General features: G+C 39.5%; 1 protein-coding gene across 6 annotated transcripts in view; it reads left to right on the top strand.

The window, feature by feature from the left end:
* The window catches only part of LOC135554651 (nuclear GTPase SLIP-GC-like), a 34,855-nt gene that overhangs the window by 743 nt on the left and 20,857 nt on the right, over positions 1 to 13,255 (top strand). For 5 of the 6 annotated variants that reach the window (XM_064987058.1, XM_064987059.1, XM_064987060.1 and 2 more), the window contains exons 3-12: positions 322 to 359; positions 540 to 647; positions 921 to 1,026; positions 5,438 to 5,660; positions 6,969 to 7,190; positions 7,397 to 7,612; positions 10,181 to 10,359; positions 12,016 to 12,046; positions 12,149 to 12,250; positions 12,851 to 12,935. In XM_064987058.1, coding sequence (XP_064843130.1) covers positions 347 to 359; positions 540 to 647; positions 921 to 1,026; positions 5,438 to 5,660; positions 6,969 to 7,190; positions 7,397 to 7,612; positions 10,181 to 10,359; positions 12,016 to 12,046; positions 12,149 to 12,250; positions 12,851 to 12,935 — 1,285 coding nt within the window. In that variant the 5' untranslated portion in view covers positions 322 to 346. Of the gene's footprint in view, positions 1 to 321; positions 360 to 539; positions 648 to 920; positions 1,027 to 5,437; positions 5,661 to 6,364; positions 6,550 to 6,759; positions 6,814 to 6,968; positions 7,191 to 7,396; positions 7,613 to 10,180; positions 10,360 to 12,015; positions 12,047 to 12,148; positions 12,251 to 12,850; positions 12,936 to 13,255 lie in introns of those variants that run through there. The other variant, XM_064987063.1, reaches the window with a different exon arrangement.

The following is a 13,255-nucleotide window of genomic DNA, read 5'->3' as shown; positions in this document are numbered from 1 at the left end:
GAACATTTTACTCGCCCTTGTAGAGCTGCTAGGGTGTTTTCATGCTATGAAAAGGGCTTGTGACTGTAACTGTGTTACTGGCAACAATTTAATTCAATTTTATAGCAGATGTTTACCAACACCTGTCATAACAACCAAGTGTAGGCGTTCGTAAATTCTTCAATTTAAAAAAATTCACTGAGTAGGATGGTCCTCCTCTAAGGACCCTCCACTGAAATCAGATAATGAATGTTTCCTGTGATAATAAATTCTAATCCCACAGAACACGTATTATCTCTGTTTTCATCACCATAATCAGTGAATTTCTTTTTTCTTTTTCAGTCTAAGCCCCGGACGGTGTCAAATCATGCCTACCCAAGGTACATGAAAGTCTAAGACGCACATTACTTCAGTTGAGGATTAATATGTCTATAATAACTTGATGTCCAATGTGTATTATATTGAGATAAATGGGGTACAGCCTACCATGAAGGAAATACTGACTTCTTGGACAGATAATGCATCTTCTTGAACATTGAGTGATTGTGATTCTCTCTCAGGCCACAAAAGAGGGGCTGATGACTCCTCTACTTCAAATGATCAGGGCAGGGAAGGTAATAAACGCCTTTGTGCCATAGCAAAGGGAACTGCAGCAACACCTACCCTCGGTAAGATATATTCATTATAATAGCTACTTTAAGAAACAAACAGTAAACCCGATGTTAAAAATTATACCACAGCGTAATACAATTATTACATTGTAAACTCATTGTTTGACCTCGTGTGTGTGTGTGTGTGTTTGTGTGTGTGTGTGTGTGTGTGTGTGTGTGTGTGTGTGTGTGTGTGTGTGTGTGTGTGTGTGTGTGTGTGTGTGTGTGTGTGTGTGTGTGTGTGTGTGTGTGTGTGTGTGTGTGTGTGTGTGTGTGTGTGTGTGTGTGTAGAGATGGATGTCATAAAAGTGGCCAAAGATGGCATTGGAAAAGTCCTTAGCAGACTGGACAAGGTGTCATCTCCATATGCAAACATGGATTTCATTGGTTATTTAAGGTAAGTGTACTTGTATTCTTCAAAAAGTTGGTACATCAAGTCAGGACTGACACTGGACTACTCATGAACACTGAACACCTCTTGGAAAGCCATTCAGCATTGTTCACATTCTCTTTAGCCTTAGCTACACCCATCTCTTTAAGAATTCACATGTGAACAGATCTCTTTGTGAATGGCTCTCTTTTGTCACCTTTGTTTCGCTAGCTAACTAAACAAGTTCCCTAACCATAATCCCAACCTATGGTTTACAGCAGTGGTCACCAACCGGTCGATTGTGATCTTCAAGGCATTCCTAGTCTGTAGAAAAGCCAACTTTAAAGCCTTGCTTTCCTTTTTCTTTAAATTCATCTTGTGCTGTTGGCAATACCTGCACCTGATTCAGCTGCCCTCCGTACCGTGTAGGCAAAGTATTCCCATTGAGATCACAAAGGTGAATATCTCCCAAAGTGACGAGTTTGAATCCCTGCGCATAGCAATGCAAACTGATTGTCATACACTAAGCAAGCCACCATGCATGAATTGATGCAGTGTGAATCTGCAGGTAAAGCTAACGAACTAGGTCTAATGTTAGCCCAAGTCAGGCATTTCCTCATCATCTCATTTACAGTATTTTCAGAGTCAACGAGAGTTCGTCTGGCATTGTTCTCCAGAAAGTAGTGGCTCACAACTTTCTCCAACTGAACTTTGTCGATAGTACCAGTTAAATTTAGGGCAGCAATGTTGTTGAGAGCTAAAGGAACACTTTTGCTGTTGTCAATAGCTATAGCTTTTAAAATAATATGGTAGCAAATCTGATCTATTCACTGACCTGGGATGCCACTATTCTGTTAAAGACAGAAGCCTGTGACATGTCAGACCATATAGAACTCATCTCTCGGCATGTCTAGGTGCACCATTATCTCAGCCAATCATGGCAACCCAGGAAGAATCCTGTCTTTCTCCCTTTTACAGTTGAAGTCAGAAGTTTACATACACCTTAGCCAAGTACATTTATTCACAATTACTGACATTTAATCCAAGTAAAAATTACCTGTCTTAGGTCAGTTAGGATCACCACTTTATTTTAAGAATGTGAAATGTCAGAATAGTAGTAGAGAGAATGCTTTATTTCAGCTTTTATTTCTTTCATCACATTCCCAGTGGGTCAGAAGTTCACATACACTCAATTAGCATTTGGTAGCATTGCCTTTAAATTATTTAACTTGGGTCAAACGTTTCAGGTAGTCTTCCACAAGCTTTCCACAATAAGTTAGTGGGGCAAAAAAGTATTTAGTCAGCCACCAATTGTGCAAGTTCTCCCACTTAAAAAGATGAGAGGCCTGTAATTTTCACCATAGGTACACTTCAACTATGACAGTAAAAAATAGAAGAAAAAAATCCAGAAAATCACATTGGGCTCCACGCAAGATCTCACCCCATGGGGTCAAAAAGATCACAAGAACGGTGAGCAAAAATCCCAGAACAACACAGGGGGACCTAGTGAATGACCTGCAGAGAGCTGGGTCCAAAGTAACAAAGCCTACCATCAGTAACACACTACGCCGCCAGGGACTCAAATCCTGCAGTGCCAGATGTGTCCCCCTGCTTAAGCCAGTACATGTCCAGGCCCGTCTGAAGTTTTCTAGAGAGCATTTGGATGATCCAGAAGATTTGGAGAATGTCATATGGTCAGATGAAACCAAAATATAACTTTTTGGTAAAAACTCAACACATCGTGTTTGGAGGACAAAGAATGCTAAGTTGCATCCAAAGAACACCATACCTACTGTGAAGCATGGGGGTGGAAACATCATGCTTTGGGACTGTTTTTCTGCAAAGGGACCAGGACAACTGATCCGTGTAAAGGGAAGAATGAATGGGGCCATGTATCGTGAGATTTTGAGTGAAAACCTCCTTCCATCAGCAAGGGCATTGAAGATGAAACGTGGCTGGGTCTTTCAGCATGACAATGATCCCAAACACACCGCCCGGGCAAGGAAGGAGTGGCTTCGTAAGAAGCATTTCAAGGTCCTGGAGTGGCCTAGCCAGTCTCCAGATCTCAACCCCATAGGAAATCTTTGGAGGGAGTTGAAAGTCCGTGTTGCCCAGCAACAGCCCCAAAACATCACTGCTCTGGAGGAGATCTGCATGGAGGAATGGGCCAAAATACCAGCAACAGTATGTGAAAACCTTGTGAAGACTTACAGAAAACGTTTGACCTCTGTCATTGCCAACAAAGGGTATATAACAAAGTATTGAGATAAACTTTTGTTATTGACCAAATACTTATTTTCCACCATAATTTGCAAATAAATTCATTAAAAAAATCCTACAATGTGATTTCTGGATTTTTTTTCTCACTTTGTCTGTCATAGTTGAAGTGTACCTATGATGAAAATTATAGGCCTCTCTCATCTTTTTTAAGTGGGAGAACTTTTGGTGGCTGACAAAGTACTTTTTTGCCCAACTGTAGGTGAATTTTGGCCCATGCCTCCTGACAGACCTGGTGTGACTGAGTCAGGTTTGTAGGCCTCCTTGCTCGCACATGCTTTTTCAGTTCTGCCCACACATTTTCTATGGGATTGAGGTCAGGGCTTTGTGATGACCACTCCAATACCTTGAGTTTGTTGTCCTTAAGCCTTTTTGCCACAACTTTGGAAGTATGCTTGGTCATTGTCCATTTGGAAGACCCATTTGTAACCAGGCTTTAAGTTCCTGACATCTGACAGATGCATCATTTCCCTCCCTCACGATGCCATCTATTTTGCGAAGCGCACCAGTCCGTCCTGCAGCAAAGCACCCCCACAACATGATGCTGCCACCCCCGTGCTTCACGGTTGGGATGGTGTTCTTCGGCTTGCAAGCCTCCCCCTTTTCCCTCCAAACATAACGATGGTCATTATGGCCAAACCGTTCTATTTTTGTTTCATCAGACCAGAGGACATTTCTCCAAAAAGTATGATCGTTGTCCCCATGTGCAGTTGCGAACCGTAGTTTGGCTTTGTTATGGTGGTTTTGGAGCAGTGGCTTCTTCCTTGCCAAGCGGCCCTTCAGGTTATGTCGATATAGGACTCGTTTTACTGTGGATATAGATACTTTTGTACCTGTTTCCTCCAGCATCTTTATAATGTCCTTTGCTGTTGTTCTGTGAATGATTTGCATTTTTCGCACCAAAGTACGATCATCTCTAGGAGACAGAATGCATCTCCTTCCTGAGCGGTTTGACGGCTGCGTGGTCCCATGGTGTTTATACTTGCATAATATTGTTTGTACAGATGAAAGTGGTATCTTCAGGTGTTTGGAAATTTGGATGAACCAGACTTGTGGAAGTCTCCATTTTTTCTGAGGTCTTGGTTGATTTCTTTTGATTTTCCCATGATGTCAAGCATAGAGGCACTGAGTTTGAAGGTAGGCCTTGAAATACATCCATAGGTACACCTCCAATTGACTCAACTGATGTCAATTAGCCTATCAGAAGCTTCTAAAGTCATGGCATAATTTTCTGGAATTTTCTAAGCTGTTTAAAGGCATAGTCAACTTAGTGTATGTAAACTTCTGACCCACTGGAATTGAGATACAGTGATTTATAAGTGAAATAATCTGTCTGTAAACAATTGTTGAAAAAATTCCTTGTGTCATGCACAAAGTAGATGTTCTAACCCGACTTGCAAAAACTATAGTTTGTTAACAAGAAATTTGTGGAGTGGTTGAAAAACCAGTTTAAAAAAAGTCATTCACTTAACTAGTCAGTTAAGAACCAATTTTTGTTTTCAATCATGACCTAGAAACAGTGGGTTAAATGCCTTGTTCAGGGGCAGAACGACAGATTTTTACCTTGTCTACTCGGGGAGTTGATCTTGCAGCCTTTCGGTTACTAGTCCAAAGCTCTAACCACTAGGCTACCTGCCGCCCCAATGACTCCAACCTAAGTGTATGTAAACTTCCGACTTCAGCTGTAGCTTAGTTGTTTCTTTTGGTAATCTAGGCTCGTAATTTAACACCTTTAATCAAATGTACAGATCACTTGCATGTATTTTAAACATGTATTTTGAAGCGTCCCTCCTGTGAAGTGGGAACTAGCATCAAACGCCCACCTTCCTGAATCACATTTTGTGCAATTGTTCCTCTGAAAAATGTAACTCTATTCTCAGAAACTTTATTTAGCATAAATTGGAATTAGCCTGCCCTGAAGCAGGTAGAGTAAGAACTTTAGGATTCATTGTCATAGAAATGTACCTGGCTAAAAGGTGAGCCACAGTATCAATGGTTATCCCAATTTGAATTCAGAGTTGACAAAAGTTAGCTTGCTAACTCCTCTATCTCACTTCGTAGTAAAACCCTCTGCTTTCTACTGTTTATGTATAGATAGACCTCAAGTCAATTAATTGCATTTTTAGTGTGACATTGCTTTTCTGTGCTTCACTCTTTACAGGAACAAAATCTCAGCTTTGGAGGCTATTATTGACGACAAAGTTGTTGTTGGTGTATTTGGGAGGTCAGGAGCTGGTAAGAGCTCACTGATGAATGCCATTTTGGGGGTGAAGACCTTGCTGCCCTCAGGGACTGTTGGCGCATGCACATCAGTCATCATCCAGGTGGAGGCCAATATGACTGACTCCAACTACGTGGCTGAGATTGACTTCATTTCTAAAGAGGTGATTTTAGCAATGTTGATAAACCCCAAGTGTGAATTTCATTAGAATATAGATTTTTTTCATTTTAAGGGTGCAATCTGTAAGTCATCTAGGCACCACGTTTTGGCCTGACACCATGCAAATATAATCACATTTACATTTTTTGTATTTTAGCACAGGGTTTCCCAAACAATATTATACAGAGAAACTTACAATTAATGCATTTATCTTAAAATAGCTACAGTGGGGCAAAAAAGTATTTAGTCAGCCACCAATTGTGCAAGTTCTCCCACTTAAAAAGATGAGAGAGGCCTGTAATTATCATAGGTACACTTCAACTATGACAGACAAAATGAGAGAAAAAAAATCCAGAAAATTAGGAGGATTTTTTATGAATTTATTTGGAAAATAAGTATTTGGCCAATAACATTTTACATTTAAAAAAAACAAAACAATAACAAAAGTTTCTCAATACTTTGTTATATACCCTTTGTTGGCAATTACGTTTTCTGTAAGTTTTCACAAGGTATTTTGGCCCATTCCTCCATGCAGATCTCCTCTAGAGCAGTGATGTTTTGGGGCTGTTGCTGGGCAACACAGACTTTCAACTTCCTCCAAAGATTTTCTATGGGGTTGAGATCTGGAGACTGGCTAGGCCACTCCAGGACCTTGAAATGCTTCTTACGAAGCCACTCCTTCCTTGCCCGGGCGGTGTTTTGGGATCATTGTCATGCTGAAAGACCCAGCCACGTTTCATCTTCAATGCCCTTGCTGATGGAAGGAGATTCACTCAAAATCTCACGATACATGGCCCCATTCATTCTTCCCTTTACACGGATCAATCGTCCTGGTCCCTTTGCAGAAAAACAGCCCCAAAGCATGATGTTTCCACCCCCATGCTTCACAGTAGGTATGGTGTTCTTTGGATGCAACTCAGCATTCTTTGTCCTCCAAACACGACGAGTTGAGATTTTACCAAATGCTTATTTTCCACCATGATTTGCAATAAATTCATAAAAAAATCCTACAATGTGATTTTCTGGATTTTTTTTCTCATTTTGTCTGACATAGTTGAAGTGTACCTATGATGAAAATTACAGGCCTCTCTCATCTTTTTAAGTGGGAGAACTTGCGCAATTGGTGGCTGACTAAATACTTTTATGCCCCACTGTAGGTGAGACAACAACACATCACAGTTGTATCAAGTACATTTACCTCAACAAAGTAGTTATAATTTATTAATTATAATATTTTGGTAATTAAACTTTTGATCCATCATATAAATATAATATATTCAGCAAAATAATAGTAATGTTTGACTTTTTTTAGGAATGGGAGAAGGAGCTGGAATCACTTTTGAAAATCAAAGAAATGGATGGTGAGGAGAAAGATAAAAGGATGGTGAATATGGCAAACAGTAAAATCCAGGCATTGTACGGAGAAGATGCAGTCGGGAAAAGCTTTGATGAACTGAAGTCACTGGAGTCAGAGACATTCAGCGACATCCCAGAGTTTCTCTCATCAACTAGGAAAATCCTGTCATTTGACACAGTAAGTCATTTTAAGCCTCTTTTATAAGGGTCTTTTTTGCTTTCTGATATCCAATTTGAGTCCAAATTATTCCCATTTTAACCCCTGAACTTCAATACAGCATGACATACAACATGAAATGCATAATAGCCATCAATGTTTAAATATACCAGAAAGTTGTAAAGTGGCAGAGTGTGACTTAAGAATAATATTACATTATTTGACAGGCCACAAAGTTCTCTACAGAGATTGCCTGCTACATACGAAGCAAAAGAAAGATACATGGGAATCAATCTAAATCAACTCAGATACACTACTGGCCACTTGTGAAGTATGTGACCATCAAGATACCAAACTCCAAGGATCTTCTGGAACACATTGTGCTGGTGGATCTTCCAGGAACTGGAGACTGCAACAAGGCCAGAGATGAGATGTGGGAATCGGTAATCTTTTACTTTTGTGATCATTTCTGAATGCATTTACAGTAGGTCTCAATTCAGGTGCAATGTCATATGTGGTATCTGTGGTTTAATCAGAGAATGTTTTTGGTTAGGCCTCCCTTACCAAAATGATGTAAATTTTATTTTGTCAGTTCACGGTTTTCAAACTAAAAGCAAAAAAAATGTACTTGTATTTTACGATTATATCACTTTCAAATAGTAAACATGCATCAGTTTTTATAGAGGTCCAAACTCAAATTATTGGCAGCCTTGATAAAGATGAGTAAAAAACATTGTTTAAAATAAATTATACAAATACTGAGCTCCATTGTTCAAAAAAGTTGAAAATTCTATTATTTTATACTATTCAATACAATTGCCCAAAGAAAGAGATGTTGTTTACAGGTGGCTATGGATCAGACTTTTCTCAGACCTTTCTTTCTCCGGATTACAGATCACAAATCTTCTTCTCATGTGCAGAAAAAGGTCAGGGCAAAAATCTATTGGCGCCTCTGTTTTCAATACCTTTCAATACCTCACCATGTGAGGATAATTGAGTCTTTTTCCCCAAAAATTATGAGATGTGAAAACACATTGGGTCTTAGACCATTCCTCCATACAAAATATTTTCAGATCCTTGATATCCTTCACCTGCGCTTATGGACTGTCCTCTTCATTTCAAACCACAGGTTTTCAATGAGGTTAAAGTCTGGAGACTGAGATGGCCATTTCAATTTTTTTATTTTGTTGTCAATGAACCATTTCTTTGTGGATTTTGATTTATGCTTTGGGTTATTGTCTTGCTGGGATCCACTTGCATCGAAGTTTTAGCCTCCTGGCAGAGGCAACCAGGTTTTTGTAGAAAATGTCCAGGTACTGGCTAAAGTTTATGATGCCGTTGACCTTAACAAGGGCCTCAGGAACAGTTGAAGCTAAATAGCACCTTAAATGTGAATCACATTTGATTTGGATTACCGCAGTTTGGGAATACCTGCTCTATGGGATTGGTGACCCCACACGGGACGGTTGAGCTAACGTGCGCTAATGGGATTAGTATGAGGTTGTAAGTAACAAGTACATTTCCCAGGACATAGACATACAGTTTGGAGAACAAGTATTTGATACACTGCTCATTTTGCAGGTTTTCCAACTTACAAAGCATGTCGTGGTCTGTAATTTTTATCATAGGTACACTTCAACTGTGACAGACGGAATCTAAAACAAAAATCCAGAAAATCACATTGTATGATTTTTAAGTAATTAATTTGCATCTCGCCGTTAAGATACTGATGCCCTTTGCAACCACGTATCTATGTGAGAGTGGATTCTCGGTCCTCACTAGCATGAAAACTAAATACAGGCAAAAACTGTGTGTGGAAAATGATTTAAGACTGAGACTTTGTAACCCTGCCACACACACACTATAAGACACTCATTCATATGTTTAATAAATGTATCTTATAGTGTGTGTGTGTGTGTGTGTGTGTGTGTGTGTGTGTGTGTGTGTGTGTGTGGGGCATGATTACAATCATGGCAAAAAAACACATTTGAGGGTATGCTGACTCTGGTGCTTGAGGGGGGGGGTGTAGCTGGAGGTTGAATGTTTGAGGGGCACGGGACTATAAAAGGTTTGGGAACCACTGCCATCGAGGATAACATCAAAGGTCCAACAACATATTTTACAGTAGGTATGGGATTCTTTTCTGCCTATGCAGAACCCTAAAAATCTGAACCTCAAAAAGCAAAAAGAACAAACTATTTTAAAAATACAGTCTAGCACTTCTTGCATTCAAGCTAAATTATGCATTTAACATACTGAGAGCGGACCAAGTAATTGGGCGTCACTCTAAAGCGGAAAGGTGGAATAAACGAGTCAGGAGTAGGTTTTCTTGATTGAACACAGTTCTCTGAGGGCATTTGGTCAACACAAACACTCCAACATAATCAATGAAAATCTTCCAAGGAAAAACATACATCTTCTTCTCTAGATGAAACAGGACCACAATAGGATTATCTTTATTAAACTACAACAAAAGTCACAGGATTGTCACCGTCTTAGTGGTTCTTCCTTGATAGCTCCTCTGTCTCGGTGGCCATGTTCCAGAGATAGTTTTCCCCTCCCCTCTCTACAGGTGCCATTCTCTCTCTTATAGGGGAAGGACAATATGTCATTAGTACCCTCAGCTGTGCTTAATTGCCTCTGGTTACCTTGTCTCCCATGCCTTGTTGGGCTACTATCCGTGAGCCCAGCCTGCCCTCTGGTGGTCCTTCCACAGTACACAAATGTGTGTACTGTTTCAACGTTTTCATAAGAGCTATAAAAACCTACTTCAAAGAAGTGTAGTGTGTATGTGTGCAGGAATATATATTTTTTAATAACGTCACTGTAAGCATTACTACAGCGGGTTAGATTGAATTCCAGCATTCAAACCACTGGCATTCAACTCATCATATACACCTAAAACGTTTCAGCTTGAATGATGACTATATCCAATGTTTTATTTTATTTAAACTGTTACACTTGTTTTAACATTCTAAACAACATTTCTGAACACCATGTTTTTTTTATAGGTCATTACTAAGTGCTCCTCTGTGTGGGTCGTGGCTGACATTGACCGGGCCGCAGCGGACAGTGATGCATGGAATATACTGGACAACAGCATCAGTAATATGGGTCCTGGTGGACAGTGTCAGAACATCACCTTCATCTGTACTAAGACAGACATCATCAACCCAGACAATTATATGCGGTGAGACATTTTCATCCTATATTTTGCTACTGCTTTAACAGTTTAATATTGCGATTATTGAAAAAAAATGGTATACAATTACAATGTCTTTGGGAAATTATTCTGACCCCTTGACTTTTTCCACATTGTGTTAGGTTACAGACATATTCAAAAATGTCTAATAAAAAAATATATCCTCATCAATCTACACTCAATACTTCATAATGCTAATTTAAAAAATGTATAGAACTGAAATATCACATTTATATGTTTTCAGACCCTTTACTCAGTACTTTGTTGAAGCACCTTTGACAGTGATTACAGCCTCAAGTCTTCTTGAGTTTGACGCTACAGGCTTGGCACACCTGTATTTAGGGAATTTCCACAATTCTTCTCTGAAGATCCTCTCAATCTCTGTCAGGTTGGATGGGAAGCATTGCTGCACAGCTATTTTCAGGTCTCTCCAGAGATGTTTGATTGGGTTCAAGTCCGGGCTCTGGCTGGCCTCTCAAGGATATTCAGAGACTTGTCCTGAAGCCTCTCCTGCATTGTATTGGCTGTGTGCTTAGGGTCATTTTAGAAGTTGTCAGAAGTTGAACCTTCGCCCCAGTCTGTGGTCCGGAGCGCTCTGGATCAGGTTTTCATTAAGGATCTTTCTGTACTTTGCTCCGTTCATCTTTGCCTCGTCATGATGCTTCCACCACCATGCTTCACCGTAGGGATTGTGCCAGGTTTCCACCAGACGTGACGCTTGACATTCAGGCCAAAGAGTTAAATCTTTGTTTCATCAGACCAGAGAATCTTGTTTCTCATGGTCGGAGAGTCTTTAGGTGCCTTTTGGCAAACTCCAAGTGGGCTGTCATGTGCCTTTTACTAAGGAGTGGCTTCCGTCTGGCCACCCTACCATAAAGGCCTGATTGGTGGAGTGCTGCAGAGATGGTTGTCCTTCTGGAAGTTTCTTCCATCTCCACAGAGGAACTATAGAGCTCTGTCAGAGTGACCATCGGGTTCTTGGTCACCTCCCTTGCTCAGTTTGGCTGGGTGTCCCGCTCTAGGAAGAGTCTTGGTGGTTCAAATCTTCTTCCATTTAAGAATGGAGGCCACTGTGTTCTTGGGGGCCTTCAATGCTGCATACATTTTTTCGTACACTTCGCCAGATCTGTGCCTCGGCACAATCCTGTTTCGGAGCTCTACTGACATTGCCTTCGACTTCATGGCTTGGATTTTGCTCTGACATGCACTGTCAACTGTGGGACCTAATATAGACAGGTGAGTGCCTTTCTAAATCATGTCCAATCAATTTAATGTATTTACCAAAGGTGGACTCCAATCAAGTTGTTGAAACATCTTAATGATGATCAATGGAAACAGGATGCAGCCAAGCCCAATTTTGAGTCTCATAGCTAATGGTTGGAATATTTATGTAAATAAGGTATTCTATTTTATACAGGTATTTTAAAACATTTGCAAAAATGTCTAAAAACCTGTTTTCGCTTTGTCATTATGGGGTATTGTGTGTAAATAGCTTTTGATTTGTATTTATTAAAGGCTGTAAATTAACAAAATGTGGAAAAGGTCAAGGGGTCGGAATACTTTCTGATGGCACTGTAAATACAAAGATATAGACATATTTTCACTGCTTATACATCACTAATTAAGAAAAATATCTCATTTCAGTGAATTGGACGATGAAGACCTTCACATAGAGGTACAGCTACACAAAATATAACAAATAGATTGTTTATAGAGAATTGAATATGTCACTGTATGGATATCTCCCATGGTCTCCTCTTATTTCACATGCAATTAGGACTCTTCTAACTATTCAGAGGAGCAGAAACGTGCATGCATATTGCACCGAAATCAACAAGCCAAGATGGAAATTCAAGAGAATTACAGCAACCCATATAAAGTAAGATGTTTTATTTTTTATTTTCTTAACCAAATAAGAAACTATAAAGGAACTTTGGTTCAGATATATAGATTGATTGAAACCAGAAAAAGTTCCAGTTTGAACTTAAATGGATAGTTTCCTTGCCTTGTAGTGTATGGATGAGGTTAGACAGCAATCCAAATGTTTTAGCTTTGTGTCAAAAAAACAATGCATTGTTTTCCGTTCTATGTCCAAAGCGTCTCAAACCATCTCAAATTGCTTGTGTAGCTCAATAAAGTTACTTTAAGATGATTTAGACATGAAATGAGAAAAATGCTAATGAACTGATAGTTCATGGCAACATGGTCGTGTTAGAATGACGTTATCTGTCAGAAGACAAAGCTGTTCCCTTGAATTAGAATAATATAAAATCCATTAAAATGCATTAGCGTTCTTAGACCGGAAGTTCATTGAATAGGGAAATGCGATTTTGTATTCTTCAAAAAGCTTGGAAAAGTCCCTCAAGTAACTCCAAAAGAACCAGTTTAGCTACTTCAGCAATGATTGCCTGATGATTGATTTCTAATTATATTGATGTATTGTTTTTCTTTTGTCACTTCATCTATGAAATACATTCAGGCTATTGATGAAATGCAGGTGTTTACTGTTAGTTCTCAAGAATTCCAGGAGGATAATCACTACATTCTGAGACAAGAAGAGACAGGTATGATCACTTGCGTTATTGTGCAACAAAACCTACAAAAGGAATAAGTGCAAACAGATTGTTAGGTACTGTATAATGAATGTGTATTAGGGTAAGTGTTAGGGTATGGCAGAGGTTAAACATAACCAAACGTAATACAAGTGCCCGGGAACAATTTGCAAATACCCTTTGCAAATACCTCTTTGCACCTAATACATTATAGTTGGAGCTGTTATTATATAATATCCATTATTCTAAAGTCATATTCTCACCCTGAATGTGAATCTAACAACAACTGTCTCTGCTCATACAATTATTGTTTACCTAAAGTTAATTTTACA

This window comes from Oncorhynchus masou, chromosome 14 (assembly GCF_036934945.1).
Source record: "Oncorhynchus masou masou isolate Uvic2021 chromosome 14, UVic_Omas_1.1, whole genome shotgun sequence".
Taxonomy (NCBI): Eukaryota; Metazoa; Chordata; class Actinopteri; order Salmoniformes; family Salmonidae; genus Oncorhynchus; species Oncorhynchus masou.
Note: the sequence above shows the minus strand (reverse complement) of the source record. Positions and strands in the feature narration are given on the sequence as shown.